At 37.8% G+C, this 20,577-nt stretch overlaps 1 protein-coding gene across 2 annotated transcripts in view; it reads left to right on the top strand.

Annotated features, from left to right (window-relative positions):
- LOC139141703 (E3 ubiquitin-protein ligase E3D-like) overlaps positions 1-20,577 on the top strand; it is a 67,319-nt gene that overhangs the window by 17,571 nt on the left and 29,171 nt on the right. The window contains exons 2-5 of one of the 2 annotated variants that reach the window (XM_070711304.1): positions 4,290-4,598; positions 5,231-5,456; positions 7,203-7,266; positions 11,839-11,935. In XM_070711304.1, coding sequence (XP_070567405.1) covers positions 4,290-4,598; positions 5,231-5,456; positions 7,203-7,266; positions 11,839-11,935 — 696 coding nt within the window. Of the gene's footprint in view, positions 1-4,289; positions 4,599-5,230; positions 5,463-7,202; positions 7,267-11,838; positions 11,936-20,577 lie in introns of both variants that reach the window. The other variant, XM_070711303.1, reaches the window with a different exon arrangement.

The following is a 20,577-nucleotide window of genomic DNA, read 5'->3' as shown; positions in this document are numbered from 1 at the left end:
ACTGGCCCGCGTCTTTAGGAACTGCAGGACATCTTTCAGGATTTACTGGTCCAGCATGAAAATAGCTGGTCTCGGGCCATGGGGTTAGCGTGAATTTCGCATGCTGGTTGTGAATTCGTGGAGTTTCGTGTTCTATTCCAATAAAAATTAGGAAAATATCGTTTCTGAATCTACACCACAGTGATATTTTTGTTTTGTATACGCGTATGATTTTCAGTTCTAATTTGTGAAACGTGATGTGGGTGAAAAGCAGATGCATTTTCGATTTGTGGATTTACATTCAACATTTCTAGACCGTCAAAATTGTCATGAAGACGATGGCCAAGTAGTCTAGAAGGCATATTTAGGAGTAGACACTGGAGACGTGTTCTCGACGTCCGCCATCTTAATTTGTTGATGTTGATGTCCAATATGACCATGGGGGTGTTTAGGTCAGCGTCACTTTCAAACAAAGGCCCAAACTTATGCGTGTGGATGCTCACAGTATTCTCGGCCTAATCCCCTGTATTTGCAAAGCTTCAACACAGACCCAGCAACGCCCAAAAACTCACAGTGAGAACAAGACTTCTTAACCACGTTTCTACCTGCAAAAAAGGATGAGATAAAGCTGAAAGACTATTAACTAGAGTTTGCCTTCAGATTACAAAACTGTGTTGGAACTGAAATGAATGAAAATTGAATGATTTGTGTTGGCTTCCAATTTATTAAACATTTTTACCGGATAGAAAAAGAAAGAAAAAAGAGTGTCTTTCATTTGATATTTGATTAATACTATAACCTTAATTTGCTATTACCATGGAAAAATCTTCATATATGTTGTAAAATTTCTTATAGTCCCCTCAGTCACAACTAAATCCCCCCCTCCCCCAAATTTTCAAGTAGGGCGACATTCCCCCTTGCAAGAGAAACCTGGAGAAAAGACTATCACATTTTGAGTACTTTCATGATCAGTGGCTAGGTTGACCTAGAGTTAAACATACACTCTCCCTCACTTCAACAGCTCCTTCCCAAGTGTTGGACAAAGGAATCTTCACTCAACACCGATGTACATGTAGCCCTGTACAGATCACTCAATCCAAAATCAATTGGTTACACACATGCTTGGCGCCTTCAAAGATGTCGTCTGTTGACTTTTTGTTAACAGATTCTCTCTCTCTTGCCCAGCACCCACAGAAGTTAGTGTTGATCACAAAATTGACCTACTTTTCACAACTAGATCAACCTACAACAATAATACATCCTGGGGACTTTGTCATCATCAGTGACTTACTAATATCATTCCCAGAGCTATCCAGATTCTTATTTGTGCACTTGTACCATCAAGGTTGGACTTCTTGACTGCAACAGTCTTCTCTCTGGTTTTACCAACCGCCTATAGCCCTTTTCCTGCCAAGTCCATATTTCACCACCAGGTCAAAATGATTAAAATTAATGAAACATAACATATTCCATATGGTGTATTTTAACATAATACTGTATATTTCAAAGCTTTTGAAAACATAAATACTGTAAACTTGATTTTTTTGAACAAAAGATGCTATAACAAACAGACCAAGCCAAGTGGGTGAAATTACGTCATGTTTTTGCTCAATACCGCTTTTTACTGACTTGGCTGATGGGGAAGTGATACTGTCTGGCAGGAAAAGGGTTAATAGAAAAGCTGCAATGAGTTCAAATGCAGCTGCCCAGCTTGTCTGCAAACCAAAATATGTTTTGAAATCACTTTGTTGCTGACATACAGTGTACAATGTAGTACCGGTAGTATTCAGCACAACATTTCTACAGCGTTTCACAACCCAGCTTCTGGTAGTGGACCACAATACATTTACCTCTCTGAACTCATACACCTGCACACTCCCCCTGGACACTTACTTTGTGCATCAGACCCACATCTCTTTAGGACTTCCAGGACTTTTACAAAAGCCATTGATGAAAGAAAGGTCCTTTTCTTAAATTAGCCAGAAAATTTGGAATGTTCTTCCCTTCAGACTCTGCCACCTTAACCCTTTTCCTGCCGAGCGTCCTTGTCCGTTATCCTGCCAAGTCAGTAGAAAACCGCCCCATAATATGTGCCTGCAAAAGATTGGCTCTCCTGCACGCTATCCTGCCAGGCATTTTGGCAGAAATCGCCCATTTTCAGGGTAGTTTTAGCCGTACTTATACGTGTTAGACTTCGATAATTTCTACATGCCCGTAGACAGGGGAAGGAGCTCAAGGGTTACTGCAGAAAAAAATTGAGGTCACCGGCTTTGTTTGCCCCTGGGAGTGCGTCATTTTATTGCCATTTCATGTTTATTTTTTCGGAAATAAACTCCTTCAGTATTACACACGTCCGCTAGGCACAAACATCACCTCACTCGTCTGTTAGTCAGAGACCCTGAGGGTCGTGCTAGGGGTGCAGCAGCACCGGCAAACTGTCCTGTTTCCCCAGGGTAGGGTCAATTGAATACGTACCTTCAACGACTTGGCAGTGTAGCACAAAAACTAGGTTTTTGCCGTTGTATTAACGACATGGCTGAGCCATTGAAGCAAAGCTCCACGTAGTTTAGCCAGCTCAGTTGGGAGTTGGTTTACGAGTGTTACCGTTCATTACTGACTTAATCGAGTGGTCCTCAGTCAGGTACGGGTTTGTACCGACATGGCTTGGGCTGCAGCTAACCAGTGATAACCAGTCACTACACCCAAGTCTTCAGTTCACTTTTGCCATGCACGGGTGCAATGCAATATGCTTCCATTGTTCTAGCCATCGACGTGTCCACATGCCTGGCAGCCATATTGTACTGCTAGCTGGTTTGCATAACAAAAGCAGTCCCTGCTAAGTGCAGGCGGTATCCCTGTAGCATTGACCTTATGTCCCCTTTTGAATTCTCTGTACGCAAACAGCATACGTAGTTACCAATGCGTCGGCAAGAGGATATGTTTGCCTGCAAACCAGAGCCAATACTTTGGACGATGGAATAAATAAAAAATCCAAAGCAACGTCCATTGAATGGCACGGCCAAGGCGGTGAAGGACGTTGCCTGGCTTGAACTTGCAGAGCTGAAGCCCAGCTTAGTACGTCGGACACCAGTTTGTAATGGTATTTCCGAGTCGTTCATATCGGTTCCATCGGAGGAACAAGTCGAGCCGTCCCGTCAAAAATACGTTCTCATTTTCAGTCACGCACAACTGAATAAGTGACTTTCGTCTCGCACCATCGGCACCATCTGCCAAGTCGTTTGCAAGAGGTAGCCTTCTAGATTAGCATTGCCGAGTTGGTCAAGTTCCGCAGCAATCTCTATAGTGCCAGGCAGCCAAGTACGTCCAACTCAGCCAGAAAACGTCACCATGCTATCCTGCCAAGTCCGCTAAAAAGCGGTAAAAAAAAACCCAGCCCCCTCGGGTGTGGGGGACTGGCGGACAGGTTTCTGCACCTTTCCCTGTCTATCGACTCCCTGCGAACCCATTTCGAGGGGAAAAGGCGTTCCTTGTCAGAAAACCTCTCCTCGGATGACCCCTAAACGCACAGGGGATAGCAAAACGTAGTGCCGTCGACTTGGCAGGAAAGGGGGTACCCAAAAAGGGCCCGATTTCCACCGGGTTGGTAGAATAACGGTCACCAGTGCTTAGATTCTGGCTACACCGAATTTCAAGCGGATTTTCACTGACTTGGCAGGAAAAGGGTTAATCCTTTTCCTGCCAAGTCCATATTTCATCACCAGGTCAAGATGGTTAAAATTAATGAAACACAACATATTCCATATGGTGTATTTAACATATACTGTACATTTGAAGGCTGTTGAAAACATAAATTCTGTAAACTTGATTTTTTTTGGACTAAAGATGCTATAACAGACCAAGCCAAGTAGGTGAAAATACATCATGTTTTGGCTCAATAATGCTTTTTACTGACTTGGCTGATGGGGAAGTGATACTGTCTGGCAGGAAAAGGGTTAAATCACAAACATCCTTTTGCCAGACCTTTAAATTAACCTCACCTCTTTGATCGGTATATAAACTGAAAATTCTATATTTTTGATTTTCTTTAATTAAATTTGTTCAATGTCCTGTGCCTGGAGCTCTTCTAGGAGTGTTTCTCCCTATTATTATATGAATTACTGTTATTGTTATTTGATTAGTATCAGCCAGTCCTGTGGGATATTTAAATTGTTTATGAAATTTTTTATCTTTAAATTTTCAATTTATTCTGCCAGATGTGCTTACCAACCCATTCATCTCTGTGATGTACAATCAAGGTACCATACATAGAAATTATATGTTGACTTCACATATGTGCTGTTTTCTTCCAGAGATATTTCCAAAGTGAAGGTAATTGTTGAGACGTCGAGCATCAAAGTTACTAGTTCTGATGGTTTGAGTGTCATCTTCCCTTTACCAGATATAAGACTTGTTCCACAGTCTTGTCACTCCTTGCAGTGGATGGCTGGAGAGGGTCTGCATATGAGACTTGAAACCCAGTACAAGGCTAACCCACCTGATGGGGTGTCATTTGCTGGTGAATCACTGAACTTAAGGGAAGAGATAGAACTCCTTTCAAGTCAGAAATATTGCCAATTTGCGTGTAAAGTGTGTGGCGCAAACATTTTACGAGCAAACAGGTGAGTCACTCCTAACATGTGTACTTAGTGTTACCCTGTAATGACATGTTACCTGTAAATTTATGAAATGTATAATTTAATGATTTACCATTGAATCTACACAACATTGATGAGTGGTTCATTGAATGGCCAGCCACCTCAGTGAACAGATTGACCAAAGTGATGGACTATTTTATCAGGGACTGATTCATAAGGAGTAAAATTAAATGTGTCCAGAGAAGAAAGGTCTTTGTGGTTTATTCAGCTCTATGCAAGGAAATGTTTAATTCATTCAACAATATCAATTGAATTTTACAACATGAATTATATGATCATAATTGGCAATGCCACACCCTTACATGTATGTAGCCATCAGATGGAGTGGAAGACAGGTTCTCAGAAATATTTTCGCTAATTTATGAGAACATGTCCATGCAGCAGTAGGTATTGATGCTACTTCACCCACTGTATTATAATTGCTTTGAAATAACATGTACATGTAGAATGTCTTGGAAACTGCATTAAGTATTACCGTCTTACTTGTCTCACTGTCTTTAGCCTTTTACAATAAGGTAGACTTTGTTTTCCTTTGAATGTACATGTGTCAATACAGGAGCACAAGTCCCAATAACAGGTTCATGTTCCTTCTTCAGTCACCTCAAGAGAGTACTCCAGTTGCCTTCAGAAAACTGGCAAGATGTTCTAGATGACTGGTATTGCCATGGCAATACTACTGTGGAAAAGATGAAGAAGACCTGCTTGATACCGAAAGAAAATGATTGCTTTGTCGGTAATCTGTACATATCAATTGGTGTTACTAGTCTGCTGGATGATTCCTTGGATTTTGCAGATTCATCCTGTCATATTCAGACATCAAAAGTGAGTGTAAGTGACAAATCAATGGGGGTATTGAATTTAGAATATGTTGAAACTTGGAATTATGAATTTTGTGTACGATATTCACCGTAAAGAGTGAGCCAACACAATCTCTTCTCGGTTAATATCAGATTGTCACTGTGTTGGAACTCTTTCCAACTGTAGGTGGCGTTGCATTTAAAGTCCCAATAGCTGTTTCTTTTAGCATTATTTTTGTGATTTTACTTCCAAACTGAAACAATTTCATGGGAATGTACTCATTGAGGGGTGTTTATACAAGTATAATAAACTGTCCACTGGGATTGTATGTGCAAGTTCGAGCAAGATAAATAATAAACATTTGCCTAAACGTAAAATGGCGCCCTCATGGAAATAAAGCAAAAGCACTGTACCTCATGTATATGCATTGGAATCTCCACAGAAACAACAGAGTAGTTCAATATAATGCATAGTGCTTAATGTTTTCGACTGGGACATCATATGCTTTATTTTCTTTATAATATCACCAGTTTCTAAATGATACTATAGATTTTCCAAAGGCAGAGCATCTAAAGTTTAGTATGGTAGGAATAGTTTGCTCAAAGGATTAAGAGGTGCAAGTTTAAGGTTGAAACCTCAATTTTGGCATTAATGATAACAGTTTAAGTAAAAAAGTCGATAATACTGTATGAAATTTAATATCACATATGAAACAAACATATGTAGAAATAAACGACAATATTTTTTTTTTGCATCATCTATTTTTCCTTCTCAAATGGCAAGGGTTGAAAGACTGACATTCCAAAAAAGTGATCATGATAAGCAAAAATGAAAAGTGGTTTGCATTTCATCTTCCATAAGATTGAGACAAATCCTAATAACACTGGCAATTATGATAATCAATGTTGTCTTGCCAATTTACTTTGGCTTTTGGCAGACAAAGTTTACATCATCAAGTTTGTTGATTTTTGAGGTGAAAATGTGCTGGCATATTAAATAGGTAGCTTTGAATTTATGTTACTCATAATATTTATAAGTTGTCTGTTGTGAAAATTCTATCAGAAAAACTGTTCCGGTGATTTTTAGTGTAATGAAGTGCAAGATGAAAGGCAGGGGTTGCTGTATAATCAACTTTGTTTATTACTTTGAATGCCGGGTTCTTCAGAGCTCAGTGAACAGAGTGTCATTTTTTGCCCTATAAATGAATGGAAATTCAGAAAAATCTAGTATTACCAGAAATGACAAGTATTGCAATCAATACAGGAAGTTGCTTTTCTGTGTAATATATTAGTGAATGAAATTATAGAAAAATACTTTACCTTACTTAATTGTACAACAACACATTCAGGGAGTGTGGTAAAGCAAAAATTATAAAACTCCCAGATGCAAACTCCAACAAACACTTGATTAGGCTGCTGAACTAAAGTACCAGAAATAACTTTCACAAGAGATAGTTTACCTTTGTGAGTAAAGATACACATGAACTTTTCTCTGTTATTACACAAAAGTTCAGGACATGAAATATAAACCACAGTACTAAGCATTAATATTCCTTTATTTGGTAACATTCGTTGCATTTTACAGGAATGACAAACTTTCCAATAAAATATTCCAAGAATATTTGAGAGTTCCAACTTTCACTTAGCTTGGAAGCCGTAACCTTGTCTGTCATCATGTATAGAAGTACATAGGGTAGATATTAAAGACAATACATGTACATGTATGTTAACTGAATACAACTCAAAGTCTTGATTTAATTTTTGTGAACAGGATTCTAATGTCGTCATCAAATGTGCCAAATGCCATGCACAACTTGGAGAAACATCCGCTGCAGGTAAGGTATACCAGTAGTACTGCTCATATATCTTTCCCCATGCAATTTCTGGTTGCCATGGCTATATGTCATGACAATGACCTGTTCTTGTACAAGGGTTAAACCTGATCTGCTTGCCAGAATAATCTGTATCTAATTGGTCAGCTAAGGTGAAGTCTAGAAACATTTGAAAAGACATTTTGACAATGCATTTGGAGCAAGCTGGGTCAACTAATCATATATCACTCACCAAAATCCATGGCTTACACTAAGGTGGCAATTGCACAAACCTTGTGCTTTGTACTAAAAATCACTTTTTTTGCAAAGATTCATTCAATTTTCATAAATTTGTTAACCTGAGATTAAAATATTGGTTGGGTTCACCTTTTATCATGACAAGCAGTGGCAAGTTGGGTTAGAAAGAAGTGTAAATTTATACAAATCACCAGATTTCCTGGCTTCAAAAAAGATAACTCTAACAAGGCTGGGTCAAATTTTGTGAAATTTTCACACCTTGTTCTTTATATACTGTGTGACAAAATAACAATTTTGTGTGGTTAAAAGTTCTGACATTTTCAATAGTGTTTTTCCGTTTTGCCTATCATAATTTTAATCCTATTTTTTGAATGTCAGTCTTTCACACCCTGCCACTTAAGAATATTAATAGAATGAATAGATACTACAAACCAAAATCGCTTTTTTTGATCCTGTTGCATGGAGGCTAAAACAGTGATCATTATGGTTATGTACATGATTATTAATACAGTTCAATTTTAGGTATCAATTTCTTTGTGGTGTCAGTTAAATTACTAGTAATTACTAGTAAATCATATTTCTGTTTGAAATGGCATCTTCAATTTACAAAATTTCATGATAAATGATCCTGAATTTCGCTACACCATCATAATTTTTGAAACACTAGTTTCTTCCATTATGCAGAATTATGAAAATTTTGTCAAAAGTAAATGAATGGACTCTGTTCTGTTTAGATGTTTAGTCTTGGGCTTTTCCTGAATTATGATATACACTACACTGTATAGAATAGAGAACATGACACATCAACTTACCATATCATTGCCTGAAGATTTTTTGAAAAGGCACAGAAAGGAACAAAATATATCTTAATATGCAGTAGTTGATTGATAAAGACTTTCCAAATTTAACAGAAACATTTCTGAATGATAATTATCAAATGTAGCAAGCATCTAATCCTCACAAGGACTAGTAAAATGACTGTACCACCTACCGGTAGCTGCATTCGAGCTCCAGGCAGAAGTTCAGAAGTTGGCAATGGCCATTGCATGATGCCCTGGGCTCACGTCCCCTTTCATGTTTAGGAAGAAATATACTGCTGTATTCAAAATGTCTTTATATAAGATCACAAAAAATTGATTTGGTAAGCTGAAGGTCTGTAAATTTCTTTTGAGTACACTGTAGCTTCAATTTTGCTCCTAAATAGTTACCAAGATATCTGCCATGCCCCATTCATTCTGTTAATAGGCCTACCCAGCAGTTTAATACTGGCTGGCCAAGGCCATAGTGTTCACACCCCACAATCTTCGTTTTTACCTCCCATTTGCCATACATATATGGCAACTGGGAGGTTATATGGTTGAAAAAAGTCTGTATGTGAGATGTCTGTCTGTCTGTATGTATGTATGTATGTATGTATGGATGTCTGTCCGTCCAACGCAAAAACTCCGAAACTGCTGCATGTATAAAGCTGATTTTTGGTGTAGTGATGCCATATATGGTGTAGATGTGCCGTTGTTAAAATGAACGTGTTAGTCTCATGGATATGCAAATGAGGTAGAAAAAAGGGCGAAGATGGTCAAAAATCAATAACTCAGGAACTACTCTTCTAATCATTGTCATATTTGGCTTTTAGGTACCTTGGGCCCCACTCATTTAAACATATAGATTTGGTGTCAATATTGGCTGCTTTCTATTTTTAATGAATTTTTTTCTCTATTTTTTTTACCATTTAATTAAAAATTTGTTACCTCTGAAACCAATGGTCTGTTCGCTTTAAAATTTAGCGTGCAGGTGCCTTGTGATAACTCAAAATAGAATTCATCAAAATTATGGCAAAATTTGCATATTTGCATTTTTGGGCAATTTTGCCATTTTTGGTTAAAAAAATCCTTGTTGAAACTGTGTATGCCATTACTTTCTAATTGGGTGTGCAGGTTCCTAGGATTGACCTGAAGATGACTCTGTGAACTCATGCTGAAATTTGCAAATTTTGTGGTACTTTTTGTCATGCTTTCAAATTTGGTACATAGGTGAAATGTAGTAGGTCATTCATTCAAAGTCAAGTACTGCCTGTGTGAATGAGCAGATTATGATTGTGCTATTCCAGGCTTAGGTGCTATTTATAGGAATGATGCAATGTTAGACAGTAATTGATATTTAACTGAATTTGACTTACATTGTATGTAACTCTTGTACTGTATAAACCCTATCAATTCACCCAGAAAAAAATAATTAATATGATTTTAAATAATTGAATTAATTAGGAAATCAACAAAGCCAAAATAATTTTAGTGGAGAATTATTAGAAAGTTCAACTTTTTTGACAGTTCATAGTGAAATGCTCACCATCTTGGAGGATTAAAACATGTAAAGGCAACTTTCCTGAATCCCAACTTTGACATATTCTGAACCGTCATATATTGTGCTCTGTATGTTATCTAAAAGAAATTGCTCATAATAGTTTGTCATCATGATAGGTTGGTCAAATAAATAGAGATAGAGAAAGTTCCAATTTCCATTTATGGTTGACTTGGTAAGGATAAATAAAATTACTTTTTGAGGAAAAAGATAGAGTGCTCAATTTAAAGAGTGGTCAAAGTGAAAGGGTTATTATGGTAAAGCTGGGCTGTAAGATTCCTCATGTGCTATTTATAGCAATTATGCAATCTGTGTAAACAGTGCAATGAAAGTGGTACATGATTCCTTATAATGCTTTTGATGACCTTGAACTTCTTAAGTTGCAAACATTTGTTTCTTCTGTGTGCTTTCTCTGAGTACCTACAGGCTCAACTTATTCAACAGAACTTACTTGCAATGTTAATTGAAAGTTAAAATGTGCTTGGTTAATAGGATGAAAATACTGATAAAGATAACCAGCTGAAGATTCTTTATAAACTGACAGATATGCTGTGTTTTTTTATGACGTAAATCTTGATAAGCAAGTCTTGTTTACTTTAATTAGAATGTAATTAACTCTCGTTTATATTATTATAAGCAGTAGTATCAAGTTGAACAAGCTGATATGTATGTATGTTAGTTTAGATGTGCGGATGTATGTCCGTCCACATTAAAATCTCCTAAATCGCAGCACTTACCATCTTAGTATTTGGTGGACAGGTGCACCCAGGGATGGAGATGTGAATTTGTTGAAATAAACATGTCAAAGTCAAAAATATGCAAATGAAGGGGAAAAAAGGAAAAATCCTGCAAATTGCTAAAACTCTGTAACCACTGGCCAGATGCAGGCTTTTTATTAAGTTACATTTCTTCAAATTGTGGGGAAATTTTGAAAGTTGTATTTTTTGGGCGATTTTCCAGTTTTTTGTCAAAAAATCTTCCTTTCTGAAAGTGCACATCCCATTGTTGATCCCAAACTTGTATGTATGATCCTAGGGTTGGCCTTTGTCAGATTTGTTCAAATTGTGGTGAAATTTTCATATTTGTATTTTTGGGGCAATTTTTTCCATTTTTTGTCAAAAAATCATTTTCTCCCAAAGTGTTTGTTGGATTGCTGTAAAACATGATAGTCTTGATCCTGGATGTGTAAAAGTCATTATGTGATGGAGCATTTCATATTGCTAGGGTATAAGATTAATTTGGACTTGCAATGGAATTTTCTTAGTCAACCTGTAAGAATGCAATGTAATGTGTGTTCTAGTTGTTAGTATCTCTGTAAAATGGGAGGACAGTGTCATTGACACTATTTTGTTATAGTCTGTCAATTTTATATTGCTGTACTGCGACAGTCTGCCATAGTTAATCACTTCAATTTACTCAATTTTGATATTAATTTGCCTACAAACTTGGGAAAAGTCTTGGCGATGTCGAGTTTATCTTGCATTGATTTTACACTGGTACAGGGATTTCACACTACTGTCCAACCTACCTGATCCACAGGCTATATGCCATGGCCAACTTCTATTTGTGAGCTGTATGTAACACACAGATTGTCCCAGAATGAAATGTCAGCCTCCTCTGCTTCATAAGTTCATAATCCTCTGAACCTCAGCAGTACGTATTCATTGGCAGTTTATTTAGCCAGCAATAGCAAGACGCGTAGACATGGTATTTTGATTGCATTGGCAGTGTGGTCCCAGACATCTTGCAATTTCGATTTAAACATTATGTAAAATATATTATTCAAGTGGCTGTTAACTTTTTCACCTTGATCTCCCACGCAAAATTACTCTTAGGCAAAATTACTCTTAGGCCAACCACAGATTTCAAATGTTTTATTTTTGTGCGCAAGACTACTTTTGTGCAAACCATAGCAAAGAATCTCTGCATTCTATTTGACCCTATATTTGATAATTATTTTTTTTCCATTAATTTTTGCAGCCATCAGAGAGTGGCAACACAAGTCTTTTCACCCAAATGAATGTGTCAAGCTGTACAAGCATTGTATTACCGTTCCAGGGAATTGTGAATTATTTAAGTAAGTTATTTTTTTTTCTGTTCATATGCTCTCTTTTTAGACTAGCATGACTTTTCAGTATTTTTCTTTTCCAAAGTACAAGTACAACTGTCAATCGTCAATATGAAAAAGCATTTGCAGGTGACATTATATATTGCTCCCAGTTAAAACAAGTTCCTGGAATTGCATTGTCATAGCTGAAAATTTGGTTGCTTGTGTATTAAAGATGCACTTTTCAATCCCAGGTTCTCGCATTAGCGGAGTTCTCCTCCCAGTCAGCACTTGGCCAGTACAATGTTTAATTTCTATAACATTAATTACACAAATTGATCTAAATGTTTTGTCGCCTTTTGGTGGTGGAGTGGCCGTAATTGTGCGGAAAAATCTAACCACCAATGTTTCAACAAAAACTAGTTTCTCATCTTTTGAATCAATGGATTTACGTATTCAAGTCCAGTCTGAAATGATCCACATGATTGTTGTTTATTGTCCACCCCCTTCAAGGAAAAATTGTTCAACATCCGGAGTATTTTTCAGTGAATTCACATCGTTGTTGGAATGCGGTGTCGTTTCGCCTGGAAAATTGCTCATTCTTGGTGATTTCAACTTTCATATGGAAGATGATACCGGATTTTTCTGAGAGTACGCCCACTCGAAAAACGCCCATGGGCGGTTATTTGGGGGGTGGGCCGTTATTAAGAATTTTAAATTTCATCTCAACCTTTGTCTACGGCATTTCAACTTGACTCCCCTTGAAAAAAATTACCTACGCAAAGGTCAAAAAGTTTTATATAGCGTACAAAATAAAATAAGTTACACTTCTAAGATAATTACTTCGGCGATATATGTCCGTATCCCCCTATTTATGCTACTAAAATGCAGGTGGAATGATCCAGAAGAACGCAAAGTCAACGTTAGAGTTTGCCACACAATGCCGACAATGATTGACAGATGAAGCAGGAGCCAGGAATTTTCCATTCTGCACGATGGGGATCATGAAATAAATAAAATGACTATCATAAAAAATAACTCTGTTTCATTATTTTTATATTTAATGTACATCATTATTTTTCAGGTTTTTTTCGCTTTGATACAAAAATCTGATGATTTTCTTCGCGTAAATTTGTTGCATTCACAAACGTAACAGTAGTAGTAATCCCTAGTAGAAATGGTATGATCCACAATTGTTTACGATTATTGACCTCTTTGCGTGCAACGAATGTGAAACACTGTATCTATTTTCACAAGTTCGACTACTTTGATTAACTTGTCACACTTACAAACTAGGTTAGCCCTGCGTACGATGCTGTGTGTTCCGCTACAGCTAATAGCCCCGCTCACCACAGCCCTGCAAAGACCCGTACGTAGGGTCGGTGACTTCAAATCCATTTTTGGACTTGACGTAAAAAGCCAAATTACTGCCGAAATTCAGCGTTCTTGGGCCCAAGTCGTATCCGAGCCTACCTCAGCTACTCGATCGCTTCCAAAAATGCCAGTCTTTTATTCACTTCTCGTAAATAACCGTCGATGTCGGCAACTCTCTCGCTAGCCCTGCATAAGTACGCAGTGTACGCTGTGTGTAATAGGAACGCACACAGGGAATGCACTGCGTACACTGCGTACGTACGCAGGGCTAGCGTAAAACTGTTGGTCGAGGATCCCTGCAGTACGTCACTACAGTGACGTAGGTGGTGACCTCTAAACTTCTGAACACGAACCAAGATATTACGGCCAGCATCCGCGCGCCACGAATAATCATAGATCCTAGGACTGAACTTTCCCCCACCCCCCAAGTAAAAGTTTGGTTTCAGTTTTGTGAGACTGGGAATGTCCATAAGACGAACGATGGTCATCGATATCACACGAAGAATCTCTCAGTTTGTGTTTAGAAGTTGAGAGGTCACCGCTTCGTCACTGTAGTGGCGTACTGCAGGGATCCTTGACCAACAGTTTTACGCTAGCAAAATGGCGGTCTCCGTGTAGTCATGTCGGGCAAACTTAGAAAAAAGGCGATATTTCAGTGAATTTTGAGCGGACTTCTGGTCTGGTTAGTCCCTAATACCAAGCTGTTGATGAGTGTTGGCAATTTGTAATTTGGATGGAAAATATTTCGAAATATCGTCGAGCAAACTTCCGCAAAGGGTGCTTGCGGCGGAACATGGACGCTAGTCTATGGAATATCCCATAGCTGTGGTGGCGGGGTTAAAATCGTAAAAGTCAAAACCAGCCCGTAAAAGGCATGAATCCCGTCTGAAAACACCACAGCTATGGACCCACAGCTAAATGGGACCTTGTGTTGTCACGGTTGTGCGTTGATTATCCATGCGTTATTTTTACCCGACTCGTAATTTATTTTTCCATGTGTGATTTTATTTTCCAAAGAGATGTGTATAATTATTATTGCAATTTGTGTTGATATACAAATAAAAGAAATCTTGATCGTATCTTGGGTTCAGTTTAGTTTTATGCGTGCGTGAATGAGTGCATGAGTGTCAGTTTATGTTATTGTATGATGCTTCAGAAAATTGCAACATTGTGTCCTTTTGTTGAAGATGGATCTGTTAGAATTTGTACTAATTGTAGCGCACAATGACGAAAAAGAAAACAAAACTCGAGAGAAAAAAATGAGTGGATGTTTTGCAGCGTTCTACCGTCATTTATTTTTGGTTTTGTGATCAACAGTGATAAAATAACTCCTTTATTTTTTAGTTAATTGGCGGTAAATTTTTACCGAATTACGGCCCTGGGCCCTTATTTAGCTACAGGTGTGAAGCAGACAATGTAGCCATTTTCTGTTTAACGGCCCTGGGCGTACTCTCAGAAAAATGATACTGACCGCGATGTCATCAAGTTCAAAGAACTTTTAGTATCATTCGACCTCGTCCAACATGTAAGTGGCCGGACTCATGAGAAAGGTCACACACTAGATGATACTGACCGCGATGTCATCAAGTTCAAAGAACTTTTAGTATCATTCAACCTCGTCCAACATATGGATATGCTGGTCCAAAATTACAATATCACTTTGTCCAGGGTATTTAACACTGTCGCCCCAGCAACAATGAAAGTTGTCAATGACAAGCCGCGTGCACCTTGGTTTTGTGACGCAATACGTGATCATCGAAAGGAAGTCAGAAAATTAGAACGTTCCTGGAAGGCAAATCCCCTAGAGATTAATAAACAAATCTTCCACACGAAACGCTCTGCCCACAATCGTATCGTCAACAACGCCAGATCCGCCTACTATCGTTCAAAGATAGAAAAATCCGATCAACGAAGGTTATTCTCTGTTATCGATGATATCATTGGTGAGAAATCATCATCTGCCCTGATTCTGCCACACCATTGTGACCCCAAGGTTCTGGCTGAAAAGTTTTCGGACTTTTTCTGTGAAAAAGTGATGAAGCTCAGAGAGCGATTGGATTCTACGACCGGAGTACAAGTGTTTAATGACTGTGGTCCACCACTTGATAAATTCATGTGTGTTTCAGAGCAATATATTTCTAAGTTAATCACATCAATGAATTGAAAATCTTGTAAACTTGACCCAATCCCGACTTCCTTGCTGAAAATATGCCTTCCATTGGTATCATCACGTATTACTGACATAGTAAATGAGTCATTTAATTCTGGTGTTTTTCCACAGTGTCTTAAACATGCCATAGTTAGACCTTTGTTGAAGAAGTTTGGATTGGATCAAGATCAATTGAAAAACTATCGCCCTGTATCAAATACTCCATTCATTGACAAAGTCATTGAAAAAATCATAGTAGATCAATTACATGTACACCATCATTTAGCATCGTCTCAGCTGTATTGTAAATTTCAATCTGCTTACCGCAAATTCCACAGCACAGAAACGGCTTTGGTAAAAGTACAAAATGACGTCATGCTTTCTATTGATAGTCATTCAGAAGTGATTCTCGTTCTTTTAGATTTGAGTGCTGCATTTGATACCATCGACAATGACATTCTTTTAAAAAGGCTAGAGACTCGTTTTGGCATTAAGGGACAAGCACTGGATTGGTTTGCATCATACCTAAAGGAAGGAGTCAGAGTGTAATGGTGAATGATATCGCTTCTGAACCACGTGAACTTTTATATGGAGTCCCACAAGGCAGTGTCTTAGGGCCATTATTATTTGCACTTTATTGTGCCCCCCTTGAGAACATACTGGAAAAACATTCGATAAGATTCATGCTGATGACACACAAGTTTACTTAACTTGTAAGCGGGCTGATCATTCAAAATTACAGATTGAAACCTGTGTGGACGAGATCCGTGAATGGATGGCCGTTAATAAGCTTGTTTTAAATGATAATAAGACAGAATTACTTCACTTTCATTCGAAATTCAGACCTCATACACCTCTACCTGGACTACGTGTCGGAACAGATCTAATTGCACCTTCAACCGTTGTCAGAGACCTTGGGTTTTATTTTGACAGTGTTGTTTTAGCTCATAATCAAATTATGCAAGTTTGTAAGTCAGCCTCGTTTGTTTTAAATCGCATAGGTCGTATCCGTAACGTCTTGGATAGCAAAACTACTGAAAGATTAATCCACGCCTTCATTACATCACGCCTAGACTACTGTAATAGCATGTACATTCATCTTCCTGATTATCTCATTAACCAGTTACAACACATACAGAACTCAGCTGCTCGCTTGGTTACTCGTACTAGAAAACATGAACACATCAGACCTGTTCTTCAAGAGTTACACTGGCTTCCTGTTATCCATCGAATTGATTTCAAAGTTCTTATGCTTACATACAAATGTCTCCATGGCTAAGCTCCAACTTATTTGTCAGATCTTCTCATTGTTATCAAGCCTAGTAGACTAACACGTTCTGCAAATGCTACAAAACTTGTCGAACCTCGCTATAATCAGGAGCATTATGGAAAGCGCGCTTTTTCGGTAGCTGCTCCCAGGCTGTGGAATTCCTTGATGTTTCTATTCGAAACGCACCTTCCCTGTATTCTTTTAAAACACAACTTAAAACCCATCTCTTTAGGAAGGCTTACGGGATGCAATAATTATATTTCTCACAGTGAGTTTTTTTATCTAACTCCATTAGTGTTTTCCAATTGTGTTTTTAAAGTTTAACCTTTTAGCGTGTACAATTTTGATATTTTACCAGATTGCTTAGTTTTACATTAGCTCGAGTGTGTGTGTGTGTGTGTGCGTGTGTGTACGTGTATGTTTATGTATGCTTGTTTGTAATGTTACTTATTATTTTTATGACAACTTTAATGTACTTTCTCTTTATCTATAAGTGTTGTAAACCGCATTGAGATTTTATACTATTATGTAATGCGCTATAGAAGAAATAAATATTATATTATTATTATTATTATTTTGCTAATCCTGCAAACAGAGTTTATACAAGCGTTTGAGTGACGGTCGTTTCAAATGGCCAACAGTCAAATTTCCTAAAAATCATCTTCCAGTCGCATTAGACTTTGAATATAACCACAGAGCTCCTTCGCTATCCAGTCTGTCTACGTTTTTTGCGGCCGAGGAAAACTAAAATGTGGCATTTTCTGGAGCGTGTTCCCGCGTGTTACCTGTTTGGTGTCCACTTACACAATGAACGCCGCCACAGCTTCACGTCCTTTTAAAGGGAGGCTCTGCCTTTAAGGCCAAATTTCTCTAGGTTGCAACATTTGGAGACCCTGCACCTCATATCAAAATGACATTAAACTTATCCAATAATCATTTTCATTCAGGGTAATATATACCAGGTCCAGGGGACAATAGTGATTTACAAAGTCAAGTAGGACCATCCTGAACCACTGATAGTTAGTGGTGGTACATGTTCAATGTAACTTAATTCTGATGTCAGACCTGCAAAACAAACCTATAGGAAATGCAATATTGCCAACTGTATTTGATCTATTTGAGACATTTGTATCTGAACAAGCATTGACAGTATTGCCAATAATGTCAGGAAAATTATTACATAAATGTAAATCCTTTTTGCACAAGTTACTGAGCTTTTTAATTTTAGGCTCAATATATGAAGTATTTTCTTCGCTCCCAAGGTAGGTAGGTATGTATGTACATTTGAACGTATGTATGGATGGATGGATAGATGGATGTACGTACATGTATATACAGTCAAACCTCGTTAGAATGATAGCAGGGTACCACAAAAATTCATTTGTTGTATCCGTATTTGTTATAACTGATGTCGGCTGGGGGCGCTTTTCAAGTAAAAACAAAGGCTTCCTTATGATACATACTGGTACATACACACATATATTTCACATTTCTCCACTCAGCTCAGAATCACACAAAACATGGAATGAAAAAGAGAATACGTTTTCAAGACAAACTAAGTTTACTTAAGGCAGTAAAAAGAGAATTACATATCGAAATAAAAATCATACATTAAAATCTCACCTCTTTTCTGCAGTCTTTCATAAAATAAATCCAGCTTTGTCATTGTGTATGTACACATTGGAAGAACTATTTCTGATAAAATACACACAATCATTTTAAAACAAATAACATGTGACAATCATGAGTGAATTTACTGCGCATGAAATCAGTGAATAAAGTTTGTATTCTTGGATTAACTTTTGGCCAGAAGACATACTGTAGCTGTGAACATTACATCTTGGACAGTTCAGAAAATATCAATGGTGGTGTGTTATCGCGGGACTGCATGTAACTGTAGAGTGTCTGAAGGCGTTGCAAGGCTTCCGATGTCAATGGAATTTTCTCAGCATTTGCAACTTTGGGGTTGATGTTTTTGCTGTTCTCGTCATCAGCACCGATGTCGTCTTGCTGCAACGTGGACAAAACGATACCATCATCGAATAGGCATTCCCCCACGCAGCGACCTTGTTAATCAGCAATGATAAAGTCTCAAATGATAAAGTTACATCAAAATGATTGGACAGGCTTTCCCACAGACATCCAATTTCCTCGTCAACAGCTTCTTCTCGGATTTCATCAGTCGAGCTGGTTGTATCACTGGACTGATGGAAAATCTCTGCCTTCAGGAAACAGTTTGTGTTTGTGGTGTCGATAACTTTATGCCCAAATGAGTGAATCATATCGATGGCATCTTTCTCATTGATCATTGGCAGACTTTGCCCCAAGTCAACAGCCAGCAGCATTTTCTGAACAACGCTTTTTCGGCAGAAACCCTTAAAGTTTCTGATCACACCCTTGTCCATCAGCTGCAACTTTGATCTTGTATTTAGTGGGTAAAAGACAAGCTTGATTGACCTCAGATTTTTCACGGCCAGGTGAGCGGGGCAGTTGTCAACAACCATGAGAACTTTCTCTTTTAGTGAGTGACTTTGCGATCTTCTTTATGCAGCCATACAGTGACTAAATCACTGTCCATCCAGGCTTCTCAGTTTGCTTTGTAGTCGACTGGGACGTTCTTGAAACATCACGGTTTTTAGCTCACATCTGGTATACCAATGTGAGGTTATCTTATAAGCCAAAGTCTGTTGCAGCTGTATGCATGTATGTATGTATGTATGTGTATAGGTGTGTATGTACAGTATGTCTGTCAACATCAAAAACACGCAAACCGCTGCACGTTTTAACTTGGTATTTGGTGTGTGGATGCATCCTGGGCTATATATGGGATTTTTTCAAATAAAGTTTGAATTCCAAAACTTATGCAAATGAGCTTAAAAATCTGAAAATGGTCAAGAATTAATAACTCAAGAACCACTGTTTTGATTGCTTTGAAAATTTGTGTGCAAGAACCCTAGGTGAACCCTATACAGTTTTATGAATATCGTGAAGATGTCTTGAATTTGTATTTTTGCTGAATGTTTTGGTTATTTTTCTTATTTTAAGCAAAAATTCTTCTTCTCTGAAATGCCGGCCCAATTGCTCTCAAATTTGGGTTGGATGTTTGCAAGGGTGTTACTCTTCTAATTTGTTGAAATTCCGACAGAATTGGAAAAATTACTGTTTTGGGGCAATCTTTGTTATTTTTGTATAATAAAATAAAGAAAATAAAGAAAAAATAAAGGTCAAAAAATTGTAAAAAAAATTTTCTTTTTAAAGCCCCTGGACAAATAGCTTTTATATTTGGTATACAGATGTCCAAAATGACAAAAGCTAGATATGTGGAAGTTGTCCTGAAATATACAAATTTGTATTTTGAAGACAATTTTGGCATTTTTGGTCAAGAAAACTTGTATTTTGAAGACAATTTTGGCATTTTTGGTCAAGAAAACTTGTTCTCAAAAATTACCTGTCTGTTACAATGTAGCTTTGTATTAAAGTTGATGTAAAAGTCCTGAGGGATGTTCTCAGATAAATCTTCTGCTTGACCCAAAGTGTTGGGAAACACGCAAATTTGTACATTTTAGGCAATTTTCTGAGTCTGTTACCTTGAATAACCTATTCCAACCCAGGATATCTTGTGAGACAATGTTGAGGGCTGTGAACATAATTTTATCATATTTAGTATCAATTTGTTGTAAAATTTTATCAAGAAGACAAAGCTGAGGGTAATTTTATCACTGCGGACCAAGTTTTGCAACTTTTCCATGCAAGACACTAAAGAACTGATAAGAAATTTGGATCCAGGATAATTCCAGATGTCATAATTACCCCTACAGTGGAAGTCATTTCACTATCTGCAACTAATTTAAGTGCTGTTTACACTCAAATGATAGCACT

Source organism: Ptychodera flava, chromosome 10 (assembly GCF_041260155.1).
Source record: "Ptychodera flava strain L36383 chromosome 10, AS_Pfla_20210202, whole genome shotgun sequence".
In the NCBI taxonomy this organism is placed as follows: Eukaryota; Metazoa; Hemichordata; class Enteropneusta; family Ptychoderidae; genus Ptychodera; species Ptychodera flava.
Note: the sequence above shows the minus strand (reverse complement) of the source record. Positions and strands in the feature narration are given on the sequence as shown.